The sequence below is a fragment of the Odocoileus virginianus genome, chromosome 22 (genome assembly GCF_023699985.2).
Source record: "Odocoileus virginianus isolate 20LAN1187 ecotype Illinois chromosome 22, Ovbor_1.2, whole genome shotgun sequence".
Lineage (NCBI taxonomy): Eukaryota > Metazoa > Chordata > Mammalia > Artiodactyla > Cervidae > Odocoileus > Odocoileus virginianus.
In genome coordinates, this window is record NC_069695.1 from 18,452,833 (window position 1) to 18,478,628 (window position 25,796).

General features: G+C 42.3%; 1 protein-coding gene and 1 long non-coding RNA gene across 3 annotated transcripts in view; one reads left to right on the plus strand and one right to left on the minus strand.

Moving 5' to 3' along the window:
- Window positions 1–25,435, minus strand: part of ARHGAP28 (Rho GTPase activating protein 28) — a 135,558-nt gene extending 110,123 nt beyond the window's left edge. For both annotated transcript variants that reach the window (XM_070452671.1, XM_070452670.1), the window contains exon 1: window positions 25,208–25,435. In XM_070452671.1, coding sequence (XP_070308772.1) covers window positions 25,208–25,383 — 176 coding nt within the window. In that variant the 5' untranslated portion in view covers window positions 25,384–25,435. The remainder of the gene's footprint in view (window positions 1–25,207) is intronic.
- LOC139030374 (uncharacterized) lies at window positions 5,002–10,239 on the plus strand. The gene is made up of 2 exons (XR_011482723.1): window positions 5,002–5,537; window positions 9,721–10,239. It is a non-coding gene; the product is annotated as an uncharacterized lncRNA (long non-coding RNA).
- Window positions 25,436–25,796: the final 361 nt, after the last annotated feature.

The window sequence follows — 25,796 nt, forward strand, 5'->3', positions numbered from 1 at the left end:
AATTTTCAAGTCATTCTTTTCAGCAACTCTGGAAGCTATTGGTCTATGCCAACAACAACCAGCCCTTGGTTCACTTTTCACTGTTAGTACTGATTCTTTTATCTTCATGTACATTTTTGTTTGTTTGTTTCATGGTCCCAACTCCATGCTTTCTATTTAACAATAATCTTCCACTTAGTTTTTCCTACTGATAAAATTAATTAGGATTACTGATCAACTCTAAAACTTCTAAAAGGCAAAATCAATACAAAACAAACACCCTCCTTCCCCAATTCAAAACATATCTAATTTTAAAACTTTCTGGGCACCTAAAGCCACGTAGAGTTGTCTCTATAAACGCTAGTTTAACATCATATATGCTCAGAAAAGAAAGAGTTCTGCTGACCTTTCCATCTCAAACATTTTACAGATTTGGTACATCGCCACGGGAATTTCAAATGATCTCACATTCATCTTCTGAGAATCAGAGTCTGTATGAAAACTGTTCTGTGTTACACTTGGTTTAAATAATTCTGATTCTTTCATTTCCTTATCCGAAAATTTGTCATTTTTACCATCATGAGCTCAGTAGTCCTCTTCCCCATTTCTCTTTTTTTCTGCCTCTTCCTACCTTCAAACACTTCATTTCCCTCTGGCCCTTTGACCAAGTTACTGTCTTTCCTCCTCCAATACTTCCCAATCTATGATGACCATTCAAATGGCACTTATGTCCTTAAAGATTCCATTGTCACTTTTAAGAAATAAGTAGCTATTCAGTTTCACTCTCTGACACTGTGCTTCCAGTAACACCCCCAACTCAGCAATTGCCTTAGGAGGCCTATGCTGTCTCCTTATCACTTTATAATTCTTCTGAAAAATTACTTACCTTTGGACTCCTGATCTCTCCACATTTAGATCAAAATTATCCACTCAGATAGAGTCTCCTTGGGAAACAGCTGACGATAAAGCTTCCCAGCTCCTGGCCTTCACTGACCTGTTTATGAAGATCCTTGGGCAACTGGGATCTTCAGAAAAAAGGGAGGAGAGCCCTGCCCTCCATTCATAGAAGATCGGTTCCGTGTCCTGAAGCACTGGATTGCACCACTTTACTCTAACCTCGGTCCACACAGTCACTGATGCTGGAAGGTACAGTCATAACAAGTCACCATGGAGCCAAAGGAAAGTTGTTCCAGGCCAGTGTGAACCAGGATGATGGAGACAATAGCCTACCATGCCCTGCTTAAGGGCTTAAACATTGACAGTGTTCTCTCTTCCTGAGCCAGCACGGGTTCTTTAGATCTTAGCATTCAAATTCACCTTGATTATGATACCCAATACTGAACCATATTCATCTTGAATTTCCACTAAATGGCCTCAACTATCCAAAGAGGTTTAATCTCACCGTGATAATGATGTATCATTAGAGGTTTCCCTATAAAAGTTGCTTTGGACGTGTGGTATCTTTTTGGAAGAAAGTGCTGTAAGGTTTGAAGATCACATTTAGTAGAAGTGAATTTCATTAAAGATGTAAGGAAAGTAATCACAGCTTCAGAGTCACATGGTCAAAGACAAATTATACATTCCATCCTATAATAATGTTTTAAACAGACATTTCTTCCTAACTATCTGTTACCTTGCTCCGTCATGACAATGGTCTTATTTGTGATAAGTAGATATCCAGAACAAAGCTGGAGTCCTTGCAAACAGAGAATCAATTGTATCATGTATTTTAGAGCTACTGAGGTGATACCTAAGACAAGCACATGTTCACTAACACGTAGACCAGACTTTGACCAAATCTTAATCATGAAAAACGAGTACGCTGTGTGTGTCAGCTTTACTATTAACACTCCTACAGGAATTTCAGCAAACTCTTTGTCTTTTATGGACAGAGACAGTATTTACCTAGACAAAAATCGGTATGCTTGGGGTGAAATGTTTTGCAGAAGACACAGCTCTGGGAAGACCATCAGAATTCAAGCTTTAAAACAACAACAAAAAGAAGACACCTCAAATCATTCCACTTCATTTTTCCAAATGTCATCCTTTCAATTATCTTAAAAACATTCATTTACTAAAAGTAGTTTTTAAAGATCACTCTCTAACTAAACCACATACTATGTGAGGTTTCATACATTACATTCTTCCAACTATGGACTGCATTTACTGAATAAGCTGAAAAGTCACAGTGTGATATAGAGTGAATCGTAGGACTGCATTATCCCTAAGAATCACAAATAAACACAAGGGACAGAGAAGAAAAAAAGGAACTTGGTTTCAATTTGATCTCACTGAAAACACGATGCTTGCTCTTACTGTCACTTTACATTAGATAGAACAGAAATCTCTAAACAAAATTTTTGAAAGGCTAATCTGAAGAGTTATTTTTAATTAGACACAAGCAGTGACTCTCACATCAAATTAATTTCTTACTTTAACCTTTCACAACTTCGATACTGTATTGAAAGAATGCAGAAACATTTAATAGCTTCTTTCAAGGACACTTTCCTTCAAAAAAAAACTACGAAATAAGCCCTCAGGTACCATTTCACACTGGGCACCTGGACACCCACAAGGCCCTTATTTCTCTGTGCCCTCCCCAATTACAGCCTCGACGCAGAATTACTTGACTAAATGGGACTTCTGTAAGATACAAAAGCTACTGATTTATTGAGAGGCCTGAGGCTCTATTTTTCCTTCACCTAACACTCCGATGCATAGTGCTTATCACAATAGAAAAAATCATCCTCCATCAGTGACTTAAAGACAAAGCAGACAGAATGATTGTGTGCATATAAAGAGGGGAAAATAAATGCTTGTCCTGGTGGGATGCTACTGAGGCACCTCGCAGGAGCCTGCCCTCTGCGTTCCTGAATTGTGGCCAAGATGATCAAGACGTGCTGGGAGGAAGAATCCACGGCGTGGTCACCTGTCCGTGCTCCTCCCCTGAGGAGGCAGAGCCTGGGAGCCACCACGCTGCGATTCCAGCTAAGAACTGGCCTGGCACCGGGTGAGGAGTTTCCAGAGCCCACCACGCAGAGTCCCGTCTGTTTAGACAACATCCTCATGCTGCAAGGGCTGGAGGGGGCTCGGCAACTGCTGAGCCAGGAACCTGTGTTACACTGCACGAGGTCTGTGTTCACTGAAGACATGAACGGTTTCAGACGCAGAGAGAAAAGACGGAGTCAGAGACACACAGGATCAGCGGGCTAAGTCGCTCAGTCGCATCCGACTCTTTGCGACCCCATAGACTGTAGCTTACCAGACTCCTCTGTCCATGGGATTCTCCAGGCAAGAATACTGGAGTGGGTTGCCATGCCCTCCTCCAGGGGATCTTCCGACCCAGGGATTGAACCCTAGTCTCTTAAGTCTCCTGCATTAGCAGGCAGGGTCTTTACCACTAGCGCACTCTAGGAAGCCCAGAGACAGGATCGGACGCAAGCTCAATTTGAAAGTTAATCTCTAGGCCTTGGTTCACCTGTGATACCAGTGATGAAATCACAACAAATAAGAATGTCTGTTTCACTTCACTGTCTGATTTTGGGTCTGGGCTGTGCTGTGCTTAGTCGCTCAGTCCTGTCCAACTCTTTGTGACCCCACACACTGTAGCCGCCAGCCTCCTCTGTCCATGATGATACTCCAGGCAAGAACACTGGAGTGGGTGCCATGCCCTGTTCCAGGGGATCTTCCAACCCAGGGATCGAACCAGTGTCTCCCGCATTGCAGGTGGATTCTTCACTATCTGAGCCACCAGGGAAGCTTGAATTTGGGCCTGAGGACCCAATGATTTATGATAACACTCACATTCTTTTGAGACAGTTTCAGAAACTGTGGTTATTCGATTCAGGAGGGGAAAGAATTCCATTTGGCCCCACTCACGTTTTCCTCTCAGAACAGAAATGAGGATTAGTAAAAAGCACAGCTGAGTAGAAATCTCACCAGTCTACCAAGGGAGAATGGGCCCTGGCCAGTTTGCAAAGGGAGTTAAAATTAAATTCTTAAAACAATTTAACATCAATTAAATGCATGTAATAAGAATGACCACCCTGAAAATTAATCTATTTAATAGTTAAAGTATAATCAAATTGGTCTGTTCTACAAATGTAGTGCTCCTTCCTTTCTAATTAATTACTATTTTATGAAGTTGGACTTCCCAGACGCCTGGAATTCTTTAAAAGATTTGTAGGCATGTCTTCAAAATGGGGTTGGGCGGCAGGGGTGGAACTTCCATTGTGGTCCAGCAGTTAAGATTTTGCTTTCCAATGGAGGGGGCGCAAGTTTGATCCCTGGTAGGGGTTGCTGAAATCCCCCATGCCTTGTGGCCAAAAATCTAAAACTTAAAAACAGAAGCAATATTGCAACAAATTCAATAAAGACTTTAAAAATGGTTCACATTAAAAAAAAAAAAACCCTCTGAAAAAAAAAAGAGACTTTGCCATTTCTTATAGTAGAAAAATTGGTCTCTTGTCTTAGCAACTGCCAATTGGAAAGGAAAGTCATCTAAAATCAGAAAGGAAAATGACATGCCTAGTATCACGGTTTATACCATCACAGAGACAGCACTCTCGTTTTCTCTGTATGGAGCCACTATGATGGAGCCACCACTGGCCCTGCAGGGTCTGGTAGGGCCATCTCCAGGTGGGGCACACCAGGAGAGAACCAGGAGATCCTTCAGAGACCCCAGTAAAGTAACATCGGTTTACCCCAGTAAACATCGGTTTGAAGTTTCTTGTTGACTCAGCTGGCAGGGCTCATTTTGCCTTTCAACATCCCAGCACCAACAATCTCAATTTTTGTGTATGTTCCTCATCGCCATCATTTCCCAGTCTTTAAAATTATATCCTCTAATATCCTGTGAATCATCCCTAGTTACAGAGTCCTAAATTAGATGCTGCATTTTAACTAAAGGAGACAACATTATGTCCAAGAACGACTGCCTCAAATGAGGTCATGGACACTCTAGTTTTACAGTATGAAAAACAAAAGGCATTTCCTTTTTCTTTCACGGCCCAGGGATTTTTTTTTTTTTTTTTCCTTTACAAGAGAGAAAATCTAACAAAGTGAAAGCATAAGCAACTGATCATGTGGAACCTGACCCTGATTAGCATTTCCTTGTGCTTCTTCAGTGTTTCATTTTCTCTTCCTCGTTGTGAGAAACTGCCTTCTACGATAAATTTAAAACTAGAGTTGATTATCTTGCTTTCTAGTTTGCGGGGGGAAAGTCATGTACAGCCCCCCCCCCCCCCCCCCCCACTCCACAGGCATGCTGCTGGGCAGGGAGGAGACAGGACCGCACGGTGGCTCCAGCGCGCAGGGGGCTGCACACAGTGGGGGCAGCTACAGAGCAGTCACAGCATCTTTATCATCGGGAATAATGACCTGAGGGCAGCACAGGCCCCGGCTTCACCAGGAGCCCAGCAGAGAGAAACTGGATACAGACTGGAGGAGAAGGAAGAGAAAAGGGCATCAGGGCAGATGTTTCTAGACAACACAAGCTGTGGCCCAGCCCCCACGGACGACAGGACTGAAGCCGCTGAGATGGGGAGGAGGCTCTTCAGGTAAGGGGACGCGGGTGTGCAGAAAGCAGCAGAGAATGCTGGTGGAGAAGCACGGGCTCTGCTATATTTTGTGGGTGTGTGTGCGGGGTGTGTGTGCGCGCGTGTGCTCACTCAGTCGTGTCCGACTCTTCGTGGCCTCATGGACCGTAGCCCGCCAGGCGCCTCTGACCATGGGGTTCTCCAGGCAAGAAGACTGGAGTGGGCATACTCCAGGGGATCTTCCCCACCCAGGGATTGAACCCACGTCTCTTGTGGCTCCTGCACTGACAGGTGGGTTTTGCTGCCACTGCGCCACCTGGGAAGTCCAGGATATGTGTATTTTACCACAATTTAAAAAAAATATAAAAGCAGCAGCAGCATAGGTTTTGGAGTGAGGCTGCTCTACTTCACTGCAGCAAATTACTTACCTTCTGCATCTGTTTCTAAACGTGCAAAATGAGAGGCAAACAGGACCTACTTCCTGGGAGTGAAACCCCCAGGGTTTTAATCCACAGACAGCACTGGCAGCTGTGCTGGCTTTATAGGAAGTGCCCAGAGATGGGTGAGGGCATGGTACCTTCACGGGCTGGACAGATTAAGCTGTCTCCTCCTACAGAGAAGTCCAGGAGACAGAAGAAGAAAGCCAGGAAAGAGAATTGAGCCAAAGGCCATTGTTTTGAAAATACATTTTGTCTTTTTCTTATTGTGTATCTACATGAGGCCATGGATATTAACTAATTATAATCATTTCACAATGTCGGATAACTCTGCTGACACCCTAAATTTACACAGAGCTATGTGTTGATAATATCTCAAAAAAACTGGAAAAAAAAGTTATTTAAAATTTTTTAAAGAAACCACATTTTGAAGGTAGCACTTTTTCCTTTGTGAGGTCCTCACTGAACTTTAAATGAGCACCAAGGGTATATCCTTGAAGCTACCTACACTTGACAATATGAGAAAACCTGTCAGTGCAAAATGACTGTATGTCTTCCAGCATTAAAATACTCCTTTTCAAAGGACAGACTAACCACACTACACTAAATGCACCTTCTGTCCCACGACCTCAGAAGGGCTGCAGTCCTAAATCAATGAATGCCACACATCCCACGAACACCCGTGTCTGGTTACATACACGTCATCGGACAGTCTGTGGACAGAGTGTCCTGTTGGAATACCGCACGTTCTATGGAAAGGAACGACAAGACAATATGAGAAAACATAACGAGTCCTTCCTATAAAAAATGGCAGAGAAATGTTAGAATATGGGAGACTTGAGCTGCTTAGTATCTGTTTCCCCATTGGAAAAATAAGGCTAGATGTTTTCTAAGGACTCCTGGGACCTCAAATATGCTATAAACTGCTTGATGAACAGGCTGTATGTAATCAAGGCACAATAGAAAACCCTGTATAAGGAGAAATATCTGCCCAGTCCAGAATTCTGTCAGACCACACCGCCAGGGAATCACTGTAGGCGAGAACAGTATCTGTTTGGCTCCTTCATTTCTAACTTCCCTACAAAGACATGCTACTAATTTGCAACTCCTGACTTCAGCTCACCTTTCCTGAATCTATTTTCACTGTGGTACAGCTACTGAATAGATAATGTGCAAACAGACCAGGTCACTTGTTTGCTCTAATTAGCTTTCAGCTCAAACTTTTTTTTTTCCCTTGTGGTTACAATTATATCGGTCAGAGATGGACCAGAGCTTTAACTCCAACCTCAGAAATGCTTCATTGGCATAAGCAAACATCTTCCTGTCTGTCTTGGCATACAAGACTAGGGACCAGCAGTCTCAAATGCAGAGCGCACGCTTGCACAGGGACCCAAAAAAAGCACAGAAACTCCCACTCCGGACACCGGGCTTGGAGTGTGGGAATGAAGGTCCAAAAAGAGCCCAAACGAAACAATTTCCCTCATCTTCCTATTAGAAAACAGTTATACAATCCCCGCCCCTCACATGTAAAATACTCAAAGATCTCTGCTCCCTCTAAACCTTCCTTGAGAAGTGGCTAAAACTCAGTACTTTCATTAGATGTTGACTGCCAACATTTTCAGCCCTGAGAACAGAGACACCCCTTTCATACAAGGATTATTCTATAAGCTCAAGACACTCCCAGCTTCTACACCACCGACTTTCTCACATCAGCCAGAAATGCCCAAGTCCAGACACTGGCCATCATGACCATGCCACCCGGAAGTGTCCGGCCTGTGGGGACACACACAGAACAGCAGGCATTCTAGCTGTTGCTATACTGAACTTGTCCGCACTTGTTCAGAGCTCATCTCTAGGTCCTGGGAAGCACACTTGATATCATGAGGGCTTTCTCCAAGTATATGAAATGGTCGTGCTAGCTACACATGTAAAGATATCCTAGATGGAAATAGAGAGGAAATTCTGAATAATCTGACCAACATCTTCTTAACCTGTGGTCCATGAACCACATGAAAAATGCATGCAAACTTGCACAGCATACGTATGTGTACTTTTCATAGAGGTCACTGGTTTTTATTAGCATCTCAAAGAGCTCTAGGACGTGAAAAAGCTAAGAACTACATGATAAAAAATAACTTCTTGTTTTGGTATGTAAAAATATCACTCAGGTCCCCACACTAGAGATATCAAGAAAACATAAAATACATCACCTTTGGTTCTCATTTTATATCTTTGCAATTAATTCTAAATTAAAAGATAGCATTTGCCATGCATGCTGTTTGTGAAAAATTATCTTGCTTCAGTAGTTCATCAGATAATTTTGACAATACAATTTGTAATTTGGCCTTAAATAAATTCATACACACACACACACACACACACACACACACACACAAAGATATTCTGTACATAAAATAGTTCCCCAAAATAGGTATTGATGCAGTAAATGGTTCATTTAATTGGATACTTGCTAAAATTGAGGTCTAATCACACTTGGGTATGTGGAGAATTCTATTCTAGGGGTAGCATAATTCCAGGAAGATGGAAAACCTGTAACTGGATCTCTTCCACCACCTTCCGAAAACAAATAGGGGTACATTCCATTGCCCCAGCAGCCACGGGCTTAACTGCAGCTGACCAAGTTTGAGATGACCTACAAAATCTGCTCTGTTATTAGCAACATTTTTGCCTTCATGGAATTACCAGAATGCATGTGACAGTCAGGGTTTCATTAGTGTTGAGCTAGTCTTCTGCCCACCTGCCTATATTGCTCTGGTGCACAATGCTAGGAAAATTCTGTCATCCACAACACCCAGCTGTGTCATCCAACCACAAGCCAAGCTAACGGGGGTAACAGCTATGCTAAATGTGAAGCCTAAGGATGGGACTCTGGCTGAAGTACTCGGATTCCAGCACATGCTTATGATTACCATTAAGCCAGCTACTCCCACGGGATAAGCTATTTCATATGGGTTATTTTGGTTACGAGGGGGTGGGGCTGAGTAGGGGGTGGGTAATAAACTCTCCTACAGTTTCAAAAGAGTTAAGTTTATGTTCCAGTCTGATTTTCACAAAACTAGTTTTCATTCATTTTGAAAGAAATCTATACAGAGTTGAAGGCACCGTCCCATGGTGAGGTACTCTCATTAATTTACTTTCACTGGTTTGGCCATAACAACTGACACATCTTTGACCACTCGTTGAGCCAATCACACCCTGCAAATAAAATCTTGCAAATATTTGTATAGACATTTCCACTACTTCCCTCACCAATTCCTCAGTACATCCAAGCTAGATTATGAGACCCCTTGTACATCCTCTCTACCCCACACCCTAACGGTACACCAGTATGCCTACATTACCCAGTATACCCACGTGCCCAACTAAAACACCATTCCTCAGAATTAAAGCCTATGTCCTCTCCAGGAGGCATGAAGCTGAACAAGACATGGTTCCCAAAGCCCTCAGGCTTCCTTAAAAGCCCCTCAAGCACAGAAACTCCATCTGGTTTAGCTGTGATCCTTCACAGTGTCCTCAGGAGAAGACACTCAGAAGACAAGTGCTAAGAAAGAAATTCAAAGAAACAATAAATGGATGAATGAACTGAAGGACAGAAACTCTAGAGGTCTATTTTCTTAGTTAATTTTCTTATTTATTTTTCTCACACACATCATTAAAACAATTATTGGGACAAAAGTGTTTATTATACTCACTGTTTAAAATCAATTAATGTGTTTGCTAAATGTAAAACTCTCATTCTTTCTCAGCCAGCCCTTGGTTTGATTTCCAGAAGTCAAAGCAAATTGAGCAGGAGCCAAAAACAAATGTGCTTACTTCCCAATTTTGCCTGGGTCTACAACAGAGTTGAGACTCCAGATTCTGATCCTGTGACGAATTTTCATCTAAACCTGCTCCCTCACCTGAGCCTCTCCTTTATGCAACAGCCAATGCCTGCAGGACAGCTGGATGACAAACACTTAAAACAATAAAATGGAACCACCAAAAGGCCTACATACACTTTTTACCACTTTCAAGCTCTAATGAAATGATGTGTTTGAATCTCAAAAACCATTATTCTGAGTAAAGGAAGGCAGTACACAAAACAGTGTCTACTGTAATGTTCTGTTTATATGACTTCCAAGAATAGGCAATACTACTGTATGGTGGTAGAAGTCAGAAACTGGCAGGATATAAGTGGGGTGTGAAGGACATTTTTAGAGTGATGGAAATGTTCTGTATCTTAACTTTGGATGGTAGTTACATGGATTAAAAATCAACTAGCTGCATCAACTGTGAATTTCACTGTACACTGAGTATATCTCAACTTTTTAAATGTATTAAGTACTTTTAATGCATTAATACCTTTAATACGTAAGTACATTTAATACTGGAGTGGGTAGCCACTCCAGTATTTTTGCCTAGAGAATTCTATGGACAGAGAAGCCTTGGTGAGCTACAGTTCATGGAGTTGCAAAGAGTCAGACATGATTGAGTGACTTAACACTTCCACTTTTTTCAAGTGACTATTATCACTAAATAAAAGCTTTTTTGAGGATATGTCTTCAGAAATCTTGAAGATCTTTAGGATCATTGCCATTATATTAATTTCTCGCCAGAGGAGTGGTTAAGAGGTTGAGGTGACAAGAGAAAGGAGAAGGCAGGAGGAGGTGGTTCTTGGCCTCCATGCCCATCTCTCTCACAGGCACGTGTTAGCAATAAGTCCTCAGATATCTCAACTGGGGGACCTGGTCTTTCACAAAAAAAAAAAAAAAAAGCAGAAAATGAGGAAATAGTTGAAACATATTTTCCTTCTTAAATTGCATGTACGTGTTGCTGGACTATTGAAAAACACAGAGAAAACATACAACATGCTCACATATTTCTTGGAAATCTTTGCTTTATTTAAATCATATCAAATTTATTCTAATTTTGTGCCAATATAAATAGAAGTATGATATTAAGAAAATTTATCTTTCAAAAATTAAGTTATGAATAAATGCTGTTTTAAATATGAATAAAAAATCATAAAAGGCTGTGGCAGTCTTCAACAGTACCTAACACCCCTATTAACTGGGCTGTGTGTGTGTTAGTCACTTAGTTGCGTCCGACTCTTTGCAACCCCATGGACTGTAGCCCCCCAAGCTCCTCTGTCCATGGGGTTCTCCAGGCAAGAATACTGGAGTGGGTTGCCATTTCCTTCTCCAGGGGATCTTCCCAACCCAGAGACTGAACCCAGGTCTCCTGCATTTCAGGCAGATTCTTTACCGTCTGAGCCACCAGGGGAGCTATTAACTGGACTACCAGCTTACAATCATCTGTAAAAGAAAAATCAGTTCTGCTTATTGGACAGGCTGTATTTTTCAAAGAAAATATGAGAGACCAATACCTTACTGATAGGTCATTCTGACTTTGGTAGCTTCTCTGAAATGAACCAAACTCCAATTAAGAATAATCAAAGGTATTACATGAGACAACAATACATGCTTCCTGCACAGACCACGGAAGTACCCAAGAGATCACCTGCATAAGAAGTTAATGGAGAAAGGGAAAGATGTTATTAAAAAATGAGGACAGGTCGGAATCCATGTTTTTGGTTAAAAACCCAGGATTACCTGATTGCCTTCCTTTCCAACTTAACCATAGAGAAAAAGAGAATTTCTATTAGGAGAGATCCTCGAGGTCAGCCTGTAGAAGTCCTTCATTACCCTAATGAGAAAACTGGACATGTAACCAAGTTCAGTCTGCCTCCATCACCTTCCCCAGACTGCACAGTGAGTGGTCACTGCCCACCCTGGCGGGTCTCCTGCTAACCAGCCTCAGCACACCAGCAACCCGTGGCTACGTGTGCCGTTCCTTTTTTTCAGACTGGTTCTCCTGACAAAACACTCTTCCAGTCTCCTTCCCCCTGCTAACCCAGGCTCATTCTTTAAGACTTAATCTAGCTATGACCCCTCCCAGGTGCCTTCCTTAACCCCTTCTTATCCTCATCAGTGTAGCCCCAAGTGTTAGTTACACCTTCTCTGCTTTCCCAGAGTACCTCATCTGATCTTCCTCCATCCTTCTTCCCACCATTCAAATACTGAATGTCCACTCTGGGCCTGGGGGCTAATGCTGGGACACAGAGAGACAGAGACATCACTTCTACCCTCAACGAGCTGTACTTCAGATGCCACTGAAATGCCTGTTGATCCATCTATTCTCACTGAAAGACAAGTAACCATTTTTGCAGCCCCAGAACTGTATATGGCATACAGAGGCTCAGTAGCTCATACAGAGGCTCAATAAAAGGCTCAGTAGCTTTTACTATAAAAATCAGTTCAAATTCTTCTTGTTTTAATAAGCGAAGTGACCCTTGAGCAAAATTTAATCTTTTAAAATAATGGAAGGTATATTTACCTTCTTTTAATTATCCATGCTGCTCTCAGTTTTATGTGTCAAAGCATGCTCATTTACAATTGTTGCCAGCTTTGATTTCTATCTTTACTTCATAGCATATCACCAAAGAGTATGTTATCCTATGACCAAAGGCTAGTTTAGTAGATTCTGGGAAAGCAGGTAGTATGCAAAATCAGGATGGTATATTCCCCAATACAACACCAGTTCAACATTTTGAATACTTCTAGGCTAAAAATTATAGCCAATTATGAAAATATGATCATATATTTAAAATACCTTCACTATTATTTGATGAATTAATTGCTCACTTACTCAATAAGCATATATGTGCCAGGGACCTGAGATGAATAAGACCTAGCCCAGGGCATCAACAACCTCTTCATCTTTAGAAAGGTCAGCCACATTAAGTCCATTACAGCTCAGCCTATTAAGTAGCGGGATAAGTGTAATACTAGAGGAGTATAAAGGCAGACCAGGCACAGGGGTGGAAGTGAGCAACGTGGCTTGGGGGGGAGGCAGCCCTCACAGAGGAAGCGAGGCTGAGATTTTGGAAGACTTTCCTAACAGCTCCTCGGCCCAAGGAGAGGCCACATCTACACAGATCAGCCCCCACAGGGTTTACCCAGCAGCAATTTGTTAAGACTCTACTGAGTGTCAGGCTCTTTATCGGGGGAGGAGGAAGGCAGTGAAAGAGTCAGCCATGAAGTAAACAATGTTCCCTTCCCAGAAGCGCTGACACACACCACTGTGGGCCTAGTGATAAAGGCTCATCCTACACGCAAAAGTGTTATCACGGGATTGTAAGCAGGAGCTCAAGTGCGTTCAAGTCTCACATTTTAGAAGTGCTAGGTTTCTTTCCTGACTTTGGGCCAATGTTCAGTTCATTTTAAAAGCTCCACTCTTGGTCCTGCCTTACTCTCTTTCCACCTTCCCACAGCTAAGCTTTGACAATAGGTTCCCCTGGCCGCCTCTGCTTCCTGACCTCAGCCACCCTCCAACCTGCAGCAAACAGGCTTCCCCCTCTCACTTCCACCAGAACTGGGCTAGCAAAGGTCTCCATTGTTATCTACACTACAAAGCCTGCGGACAATATTCAGTTTTGACCTTACTGGTCATTTAGATACCTCAAACAGCTGTCCACTCACTCTGAGTCTGATGCCTGGGCTTCCAGAAAGTTCCCAAATAGTCTCCATCAGAGGCCCCCAAAGCTCTGCCTCACACTACCTGGCGCTGCTCCTTGGGTTCCACCTTCACTACACTGCTCTCTCTACAGAGACGCTATAATCTCCTGCCAGATCTCATTAAGTGCCAGTTTTAACTGTCTCTCAAATGCTGAAGTCTCCCACGAGTAAATAGCTTAGAACTCTCAGCCTTGATCTCCTGCCCAGGTTTCCAACCTGTATAGCCAACTATCAGCTGGGTACCGGATGTGAAGAGCCGATTCACTGGAAAAGACCCTGATGCTGGGAAAGATTAAAGGCAGGAGGAGAAGGGAATGACAGAGGACAAGATGGTTGGATGGCATCACCGACTCAATGGACAAGAGTCTGAACAAACTGGGAGATAGTGAGGGACAGGGAAGCCTGGTGTGCTACAGTCCACGGGGTCGAAAAGAGTCAGACATGACTTAGTGACTGAACTGAACTGAACTGAGCTGGGTACATCAGCTGAGTTCCAAATTTCACAGGCTAAATCTCTCCTGTTCACTTTCTGCTCATCCATCAGAATTCTCAGTTTCAGTTCTTTGTGACCCCATGGACTATACAGTTCATGGAATTCTCCAAGCCGGAATACTGGAGTGGGTAGCCGTTCCCTTCTCCAGGGGATCTTCCCAACCCAGGGATGGAACCCAGGTTTCCCACACTGCAGGCAGATTCTTCCCCAGCTGAGCCACCAGGGAAGCCCAAGAATCCTGGAGTGGGGAGCCCATCCCTTTTCCAGGGGATCTTCCCAACCCAGGAGTCGAACCAGGGTCTGTGCATTGCAGGCAGACTCTTTACCAGCTGAGTTACGAGGGAAGCCTCAGTTCATAACGCTCCAAAACAAAAACTCAAGTGTTTTTTCTAGTCCTCTGTATGCATTAATCACCAAATCACACCAACTTCATTGCTATTTTCCCCACAGGCTCTATTACTCCCTTCTATCCGTATCCTCATCTAGACGCTCATCGTCTTTACTTGGATCAGTGCATTAGCTTTCCAAACTGTGTCTCTGCCCCACAATCATGGTGCACCTTTAAGCTATCAGTTCCTCTCCAGAGAAATAAAGACAGGGGGATCCTGGAACAGAAGCAGCAAACGGTTACAAGACTACAACTGTGAATTTATGGATTTTTAACCCAACAGCTCTGAAGCCAGATTAAAACTGTAATGGTCTGAACTGGGTATGAGCAGAGAGGTGGGGGTGGGGAGTGGAAGACAGAAGAAAGAAGAAATCAGTGTAAAATTTAGATTAACTGAAGAGAGTTCCTTCTTAACACCCCTTCAAAAGTCCTCTGTGTAGCTAAGTATTGTATTAATACTTCCATGAACTCTAAAGAGAATGGGTGCTAATGCTCCTTAACTTCCACAATAAAAACTTTTTCAGAGTCTAGATAAGAGTAGTATCGTGTCTATTTAGGACTGTATAATTGAAATCAGCTTCTCCAGGGCTTCTTCTAAACAATGACTCACGTTGTTTTAGCTGGTGTTGACTCACGTTGTTTTAGCTGGTGTTGACTCACTGCCCCACAAAGGGTGACACAGCTCTAAACAAGCAGAGCGCGGCCTGCTTTTTCCAATTACCAGCTTCCAGCAACTGAAGAGGGGGGAGTCCTCTGGCATGGGGCTTTCTGCAACTAAGCACAATTTTGATTTTACCAAAAGACTTGCCAAGTGGACCTTGTAATCACTGAGCTTTCTAAGTGAGGAGGAGAGAAGTGAAGTCGTGGTATGTTAAAAATCACAGGGGCCAGGCATCATCTGTTCTTTCAAAACAGAATCTGCGGAAACTTAACAGTCAGCGCTTTTCCCATTTAATTGCCTGCTCAACTGAGGTCAGCAAATGTTTTTCTTTAAGATGCCAATGAAAAGTCACAGCGAGTGTGTTTTCGAGACTCTCCAAGTTACGTCTGGTGAGATAACGAGTGTGGGGAGTCGTAATAGTGTTTGAAAGGAAACTAAGGGAAGGTCGCTCTCATGACGGTCACCACCTTTTCTCCAGTTCTGGACATTTAATGGTTTCCCATCAGGTCTCCGGTTTCCCCCGCCTCCTTGTTTTCCTTGCTGTTGGCCTGACTGCTCCCAGAACACATTTGTCCACGCCTTGGGCCAGCGTAGGTGCCGCAGTAATGCGAGCGGGTGACCAGGGGTCGGCAGGACGAACTCAGAGCCCTGACGCATTCCGCAAGGCCCTTTTCCATTCTTTGCTTCCCAGCTGAACCACAGAGATTAGTCCTCACTCATTACTTTTTTTTTCATGATGCTCAGTGCGTATTAGTAATATACTCTGAACAACTCGGCTAGTTAAAAATAGAGAACACTTCTAAAGACATGGCAGTTGGCAGAGAAGCCCAGACCACACTGTTTATGTGTAACTAAAATGACCGTCCAGTCTTTAATAGTTCCAGTGTTCCAAAAAACAAAGCTGATCAAAATGAATACCCTGGAAAATGAACACAAGTGCCTGGAGGCCACTCTGTGGACTCTGACCTCTCCAGAAGATTCGAGTCCAGACTGCAATGGGCCCTGGGTTTGTTTTCTAAACAGAAATCCTTGAAGCCCAATTTCGGTTCAGCATCATCCGTGGCTCCAAGGTCACTGAGGGACAAGGACTGTGCTCACGCAGACAGGAGACCAGGGATGGCCCGGAGTCCAGACTGGACTGCACAATCTAGCTGAACTTATCCTAAGTTTCCAAGCAACATGTAGAACAGAACTGGTCGGCACAAAGGCATGGTCCAGGAGCTGCTTGTCCCTTGGTTGGTTTCAGAGTCAAGATAAAGTGAAAATCTGACTAAATATTTCTGTTCAGTTCAGTCACTCAGTCGTGTCCAACTCTTTGCGACCCCATGAACCACAGCTAAATATCAGGAGAGACAAAAGGAAAACCCCGTTAATTCTCATGGAGCCTTGTTTCTTGACCTGCGTTAAGAACGGCTATGTTATAGATCACATGGAAAGAACAAAATGAAAAATATGTTTTCAGCCATAGAAATCTGTCTTAGTAGTTAGAGAAAACAACTGATAAAACTAAAATGAAAAAATTCTAAGAACATGAACCTACAGGTTAAAGGATTAAAAAATGCCTTCCCTTCCTTCTGCCTAAAAAAAGAGCCCTGGGAATATCTCCTATAACTCAAAATTGCTTGGATCTCACTTCCATGGTCAAGCTAAATGACTTCTATAACACATCTTGTCCATTTTTAAAATACTGTTACTGAAATAAGACTGCAAGAGGGCAAGAATATAGCTTTAACATTTTTATTAAATCAACACTAAGCATAATATCTACTGTGGGAGAGTTACTATTGCTGATTGCTAAGTGGGGATATGATAATGCTGTCCTTGCTCTCAATAAACCTATAACCAAACTGCAGCAGAAAAACACTAAATCCATAATATACGAAATAATGTTTCAAGATTTAAATAACAGGTTATAAGCACCAGTTTCGGAAAGATGGTCATCACCTTGCTGTGTGATCTTGGGCTGATTCTCTGTGCCTCAGCTTCCTCCTACGTCAATGGACTGTGGGAAGGATTAAATGAAACAGTGCGTGCCAAGCTCAGTAAGCTATCAATAAAATGAAAACTTAAAAAAGAAAAAAAGAATTGATACCACAGGACAGCATGTGATGAATTACCAAATGATCATTATTTTTATGGTAGGTGAAAACTCTTCTGGTTACTACTGTCAAGGAAATCTTCAGAAAGGAAGTTTAGTCCTTACTTCTTTAACTACATTTATCCTCTTCTGTTTTGCTTTATATCCCCAGCCACTTAAATATGGGTTCAGTCCCAACCGCTGACCTGTTAACTTTAGCTACTCTGTGATTTTTTTCAGTCTGGTAATGAAGGCGGGGCAAAGTGGGAAGGAAAGAGATCAAACATCATATTATTAGTTAAAATGGCATTTTAGTTAAGTTTAACCTTTTGTTCTAAACACCTGTCAGGTTTCTCTATAGCTCTATAAAAATATAAATCTGTTGATAGGTCTTTGTATAAAGACAAATGCATGTCCATTGTTTTCTAAACACTGAACAGGAAACTTCGAAGGAATTCATCTCCTTATACATTACAGAGTTACAAGAGCAAATCTGGTCCACTGAACAGAAAATTTAACAAAGGAATAAAGATTTCTCTCTTATACATAAAAGATATACAACTTAGAATGACTAAGACAGTACACATAGATCTCAGGTGTCGGACAATTTAAAACTACTACATACTCCTCTCTCTGGTTTCCAGTTCCTCCTTCTGCTTCCTGTCCTTGGTATTACGTGTTTGTGTGCAGTCATCATCTATCTGTCAAAGGGATCAGAAATGGAATGCACAGGTTTAATCCGTTATTAAGAGCAACACAAGACACTACAGCTGGTTCTCAACTTGACATGAGTATATGTCCTCCCACACTTGGAATTACTTGGCACTGAATGTCAAACGGACAGTTTTATCTGTAATATTCATTTACTGAAGACTGATGTAAAACATCTGATACTCAAAGAATATGTCATAAACTGCGAATGTTTAGGAAAATGATATTTAATAAAAACAATCCACTATTTTCTTTAGTTTCCACTCTAGTAGAAGTTTTCTGACACAATGTTAATATTTTGATGCACATCCGCTAATATTCTCAGAACAATGGATGCATGGGATTCCATGTTATAAAGGACAGAACATTATACGAAACTCACTAACTCAAGTAACCAGAACACAGCAAAATACTGAACGAAAACAAGAAAACCAAAAAATTCTCAAAGAAATGGAAATAAATGCTATCAAGATCTTTCCTTAGGTTATACATTTTAGTCGTTTGAACAGCATCTTCTTTACACAGTTCTAACCAGCTTGACTATCTAATCAAAAGTAAATCATGAAACATGTTAAAAATAGCAATATTAGAAAGAACAAAAGTACTCTAAAGGCTTTAAGATCTGTCTGAAAATAAAGAAAAAAACAGCAACAATAAATAGTATTTAAATTAAATTACATAAGCTATAAAACAATACACCAATATAGGCTATTTACTTTTTTTATCCTTTAACTTCATATTGGAGTACAGTCAGCTAACAATGTTGTGATAGCTTCAAATGCACATCAATGCAACTCTAGGCTATTCACTTTTAAAGCAAACAACTTCCACATCAGTCAGTGACTATACTATAGCACTGTAATTCTCGGCTTAATGGTGACAGTCATTTAGGAAAAGTTCTTTTCTGCACTATTTGAAGATACATTTGACTCATTATTTTCATCCAAAGAGACTCAAAAACAAAACAGTCTATTGTTTAAATGGGTAAACTTTATTGCCAAAATTTTCTTCTGAGAAACATTTTATTCTCTTCCATTGCTTTTCTATAGACCATTTTACTTCTATTCTTGGCTAGAACTGGTATCAAGAGACCACAGATTGAGAAAACAGAATGGAAATGATTTCGGAAGTGAAATATCTTGGTTGAAGGATGAACTGAGAAGAAATTTTTATTATATGAAAACTAGAATGTTTATTTTCGTTGTGACACATCTGCAAACATTCAAGTGACATCTCAGGACACTGCTAAGGGGAGAAGATTCCCATCAGAGCATCCTCGGTAGCAAGTCAAAGTGGACGCGAATACCCACTCTCTCCGAACACAGCATTTACTTCAGCAACTTTGCTTCAGTCGTGTCTGACTCTTTGTGATCCCATGGACTGAAGCCTGCCAGGCTTCTCTGTCCACTGGATTCTCCAGGCAAGAATACTGGAGTGGGTGCCCACGCCCTCCTCCAGGGGATCTTCCTGACCCATGGATCAAACCCACATCTCACATCTCCTGCATTGGCAGGAAGGTTCTTTACCACTAGCACCACCTGGGAAGCCTCTTTTATACTAACCATGGAATAAAAGTTTGCTTCCAAAAAACAATGTACTTTGAAAATTAGGAAATTCATCATTATAGGTTTCATAAACTCAAACCAGGTAAAACTAACCCTTTTTATTGTATGCTGTAGCAAAGCTGAAAAAAAAAGTAGGTTAAAATATATTGGTTGACTTTTTAAGGGCAAAAACGGCACCTATAATAAGATTAGAGAGAATACTGAATGTAGATTTTATAGTGTGTAAAATAAATCAAATGTAGAAGGAATGAGAAAAATAGAAAATCATTAGAACATCACTGTAATAAATGTTACTGGGAAGATCCAGATATGGACATGAAAACCAGAGGAAGAAAGTTTGAGGAGTAATAGGATGTTAGCACCGTCAAAAATTCTCCCAAGATACTGATTAATTTACATAGGGAAATCTGGGAGACAACACTTAACAAGGTGATAGAGCCAACACCGACAAGACAGTGATATCATGAACCCCCAAAATGAGGCACTGAGAAAGGTCTGACATCATTCAGTGGAATTCTCACCCAAAATGCGTAATTTCTATCCAATCAAGAGAAGACATAAGACCAATCCTAACTGCGGGACTGCCTACGACAACCAACTGGTCCTCCTAAAGTGCCAAGGTCACAAAAGACAACAGGCTGTAGTGGATTATGCAGGAGGTTTGGGCGTCATGACTAAGTGCAATACAGGATCCCAGATTCAATCCTACAACAGAAAAATCCCAATTCTAGTGGAAAATACTTGTGGAATCAGAATAAAATCTATAGTTTAGTTACTAGTACTGTTGTTGTTTAGTCACTCAGTCATGTCCAACTCTTTTCGACGCCATGGACTGTAGCCCGCCAAGCTCCTCTGTCCATGGGATTTCCCAGGCAAGAATACTGGAGTGGGTTGCCATTTCCTTCTCCAGGGGATCTTCCTGACCCAGAGAGTAAACACAAGTCTCCTGAACTGGCAGGCGGTTCCTCACCGCTGAGTCATCTGAGAAACCCAATAGTACTGCAGCAAAGTTAATTTTTTGGTTTTCATAATGGAACACAGTTCTGCAAGTTGTTAATCTTAGGGGAAGTTGGAAAATGTTACATGGGGACTTTCTGTACCACTTCTGCAAATTTTCTGTAAGTCTCAAGTTATGTCAAAACTAAGGGACAGTTCTAATGAGATGGATAAAACTGGAGTCTACTATACAGAGTGAGGTAAGTTAGAAAGTGAAACACCAATACAGTATATTAACACATATATATGGAATTTAGAAAGAAGGTAACGACTACCCTATATGCAAGACAGCAAAAGAGACACAGATGTAAAGAACAGTCTTTTGGACTCTGTGGGAGAAGGTGAGGGTGGGATTATTTGGGAGACTAGTACTGATATTCTCATATGGTAATGCATATTACCATATGCAAAACAGATGACCAGTGCAAGTTCCGTGCATGAAGCGGGGCACTCAAAGCCAGAGCTCTGGGACAGCCTAGAGGGATGGGTTGGGGAGGGAGGTGGGAGGGGGGTTCACGATGACAGGACACATGTACATTTGTGGCGGATTCATGTCGACGGATGGCAAAACCACCACAATATTGTAAAGTAATTAGCCTCCAATTAAAATAAATTAATTAATTTTTTAAAAATTAAAATAAAAAAAGGGTTAAGGGGAAGTTAGCATCTTCATCCACAGGAAAATGATTCTACAACACTCTAAGTTCCCTGAATTTGTCCAGATACATTGAGGATTAATGATCAGGGAGAACAGAGCAGGATAAAAATGGACTGAGCAACTGGCAAAATATTTAGCCAAATGACATGATCAAAGGAAATGTGCCAGATGTTTTCCAACAGCTCTACACATGGAGACACCTACAATCAGCAAGGACCCCGCTGTAAAAAGAAACCAGAGACACCCACGCCAGTTTCAACTATCACATGAGGAATGATCTCTAAATATCTTATTCTCTCCTAAGAAGTCTAGTTCCATTATTCTTTCTGAATCCTCTAGAAAATTATACCTACTAGGCTCCAGAATTTGCTGTACCTGTGTATATGTTTGTAAGCTCACACAGACCTACATTAACACTTACTGAATGAGAGTTGGCACCTTGAAATAAATGTCTTTTTATAATTAAATAATTTCTTTCCAGGAAAGTCGCCATAAATATGTCACAAAAAGTGGTTAGTCTTCTCCACAAATAAAATATTTACTCTCTATTCATCACTAATTCCAATTTAATCAAATTATCCCCATTAGGATGAACAGTTATGCTACTAGGAAACAATATGCCCTGGACAAAAGTTTTAACATTGCTGTAGAATTAGAATTCCTAGGATAACCTCGGGGAGCTTCTCTATTTGTTTTTGAGGAACAGCTGGCTCTTTTTCCTAGTCTATTTTTGTCCTCTTTCAGGAAGTTTATGGTATCTTTGGAAAAACATCAGAAATACTCATGGTCATTTAAACTGTACCTTCACCAAAAAATGTTGTATATGTTATTTGCATATAATTTAGGAAATCTTTGAAAAACAAAATATCTACCTTTATCTTCAGCTACTTTTCATTTTCTAAGTGAAATCTTTTTGAACATACATTTCACTCTCAATTCTGAATAAAGGTCTAGGAACTGAGCTTCCTAAAAATCACATGATTCTAAGGACAATTCCAACCATCTGTTTTAACAGAACTGAGAATTTTTAACCCTTCATTCTCTTTTGTCCTTACAACAGAATGTAAATATAGATGTTTGTGAAATAAGGAATTGCTTTTTCTCTCCCAACAAATGCTTAGTACTTGAGTCTCTCCTGCATGAGTAAGTATGGGAGATAGGTATCAAAAACATTTTACTCCTCTTGACATCAACAACTGTGATTAGAAGTGGTAACAGTAATAAAACAGCTAACAATTATCAATCAGTTGCTTCCTTGGTGTCAGACAAGAGTCTAAGTAGCTGAAACAGGCTCCCCAAGGTCACATGGTGGGAAATGGTGTAAGTGATGAACACAGTCTGGCAGTCTGACCCCAAGCCTGAGTAACTGGCAAGTGTACTTTATACTGGATACTTTAATAAAACGGGCAGGCCCCAAAAGAAATTACAGTGGTCACCCATCTTTAGTGTTGAAGAGTAACAGGGAGAGGTGTGAAATGGAGAAGCCACTACTCAGCTTCAGCCTGTGGAGGCCTGAGTTGTTGGATCCTTTGGGGTTTTTTTAATGGGAAATGGAAGTTCATATCTGAAGCCTCTTGATTTTGAAATATTGCCACTTATTTGCAGCTTTTGCCTAAAAATCCTACTGGTCTGAAAGGTACAGGGCTACATTCTCAGTTCAGTTCAGTTCAGTCACTCAGTCGTGTCCAACTCTTTGCGACCCCATGAACCGTAGCACGCCAGGCCTCCCTGTCCATCATTCTCAAGGCAGGCTCTTTCATTTCATTCATCGTTGTATCACTAACGCCTACTGAGTTTCTGGCACATAGTAGGTGCAAATAGGTTGACTCACGCTGTTAAAAATGCTTCCATTTTACCTTGGCCATTTGGTAGAAATTCATTAACTTACTGAGCTCCTGCAGTGGCTGGACACTGATCTGGGCACTCAGGATACAATAGTGAAGAAAAGAGAATAGAAGAGAGAGTGAGAGAGAAAGAGAAAGGGAGAAAAACTCTATTTTAGTGGGGAAAAAAAAATAGGTCAAAAGAAAATAAAATCAAAAGCACATAAAGTTAGATGAAGTATAGACTTGGAGAATAAGCAGATGACTTACTCTGAAATAAACTACGCTACCCAGAGCTAAAGAATGCTGATACTCAGGAAGTCAGATACAATAGCCCATGCTTCCTAACGCCACCCTGGTCACTACTGCACAAATATGCTACACATATGTAAGCAATTTCAAGGAGAGGGTACTCTTGAAAGAGAGAGTGCTTTCTTCACAAATGGAACAATGCATTCTTGCTCCTTGGCTTGAAAGGGAGTATTGATCAGTAGTTAGTGAGCCAAAGGTTAATAATTCAGGCCTGATTATTTCTGTTTTCAGACGCATGATTGATGGTGTCCTCGGGCTCCCTGTAAGAACAGGGACCTCCTTTGGATTGCTGTTACTGAGAACTGAGGAACTGAGCTATTCTCTCACAATTTGGTTGCAGGGGGCAGGGGTCATCTATCTCTTGCATCAGAGGGTGAGGGGCACAAAGGTTCCCCCACAGGGGGTGCAGGGCAGTCACCAAAGATGTAAAGTTGGGGCAATGTAAGTCTAATTGGCAACTGTATGGTAAAGCACCAGCTGGGATAGGCAACTCCTGCTCTCATGTATTATTATCCCAGAAGACCGCATGCTGAGCAGATGGAACGTCTCCAGTCTGCTTTGGAAAGGGATATAATTTCGGATAGCCCAAAGGGCATGATCTGGCTCCGCTCTTAGACAGCTGCATAGGGCTACAGACGGGGGGTGGCCACACCAGGACCAGCCAGCAGTGCGCACACCGGACCCCCACCTCTCGCCAGTATGTCTATTTAGTTACTCATAATCTGAGAGATTCGAGTCGACCATCATGCTTAGAAAAGAAAATACCCGAAAGACAAACACTAGTTTGTACCTTCAATTAGCCTTTAAAATAATGTGCACAGCTCTTAAACCTGGAAGAAAAAAATGTTATTTTCTCATTGTCTTTATATAAAAATTAGATTTCACTCAGTCTGCTCTCTTTGGAAAACATGATATTTTCTTTGTTAGCCAAGCCCAGCCCAGGTCTCATGCCAAGGCAAGTTGTTCTTCTCATGGATGCTAGCCAAGAGGATACTTCTTGAAATAAAGTCACAATCTGCTGAAAGCCTTGCAAGTCCATTAAATTAGGAAACAAGTAATCCTTATCACAACTAAAGATAAAAGCAAGAGAAAAAAATTACTGAAAATAAACATGCAGAAAAGCACACCACTCAAACTCCCCACTAGTAAAGAAAACCATTGCTCAATGGATGCACGGCAGATAGTCACATTTAAACAAATACTATTTCCCCTAAACATGTGTCAGAGACATCAAACCATCTCACTTACTAGTGTAACATATCTGACCATCCAAGGTAACTTTCTAAGGGTCTCACATTGGTTTACTTAACAGAAGTCTTGCCAGCCTTGATCTTGCGTCAAATAGATGAACACCAATAAAGTAATTAAGCTAGATCCCTGATTTATAAAATCTAAAATGCACATAGTGAAAAGCTTTCAGACCTCTTTTGACCCAAAGGAAAATTAGAACTGCATTTATAAACAGTCAACATTAGCAATAAAACAACAGTGACACCAATGTATGTATACATTCAAAAGGGTTTTTTTTTTTTAATCTACAAGTAAAATCGTTTTTAAAGGTCTACGGAGATTTCCTTTTTGGAGAATCTCTCCATCTGTGTTTTAGCTAATGTGAAATGTTACTAAAAAGTTCTCCATAGTGTTCGCAGGTTTAAGATAATACATTTTACTTTCTTTTCTATTTTCTGCTGCTGCTTCACTTTTTAAAAAAATTCTCCAATAGTTCAATAGATGAATCTGGCATAAATGAGGCATATGCCTATTACCAGCAAGTTGTATCTGAACATAACTCTGCTAACCTCTCCTGGCCAACATCTTCAGAGGACAATACAAAGAACCACAGGCTCACTCATCGCGTCCACCAAAACTTGAAACCACAATCGGACGTTGGTGGTCCTCTGCTCTGGCGGAAAACCCAGCTGCCTGTGAAACCACCCACCCCCCCCCCCCCCCCGAGCCCAGGAGACCCGTGCCGGGTGGGCGATGTGGGTACCTGCTGCCGGGGAGGCTGGCGGTCGCCCGGGGCGCGCAGCGCGGCTCGGGGCTGGGCGGCGGGGGGCGCGCGTACGAGTGGTAGGCGGTGAGCACCACGCCGCCCGAGTCCTCCACTTCCATCGTCAGCCGCGCATGGCTCCGCTCCGGCCGGAGAACAAAGGCGGGGACCAGCATGGGCCAGCGCACCGGCCCGGTCCCCGGCGGGGCGGGGAGGCGCGGCCGTCGGGCTCCCGGGGCCGGGGCTCCTCCCGCGGCCGGGCTGTCAGGGGCGCGGGCTCGCCGCCCCGCCCGCCGCGCGGCCCATTAGCATGGATTCGAGTCCACGCCCACCAGCCCCGGGGGCTGGGGCGGGGAGGGCGAGGCGGGGGCCCGGGGGTGGCGTGGGGGTGGCTGGGGTGTGGGATCCCCGCTTCTGGGAAGCAGGAAGCCCGCCGCGATCCTCGGAGGCTCGCGCTGGCCGCTCGGGTCAAGTTTTTCTGGCTTTTGTTTCTTTCCCTTTTTCCCTTTCTCGCCCCCGCCCCCACCCCTTCCAGCGGGAGGCTTATCCCGCGGCCGGGAGCGTTTCCTGCTCGGCAGCTTGGAGCCGA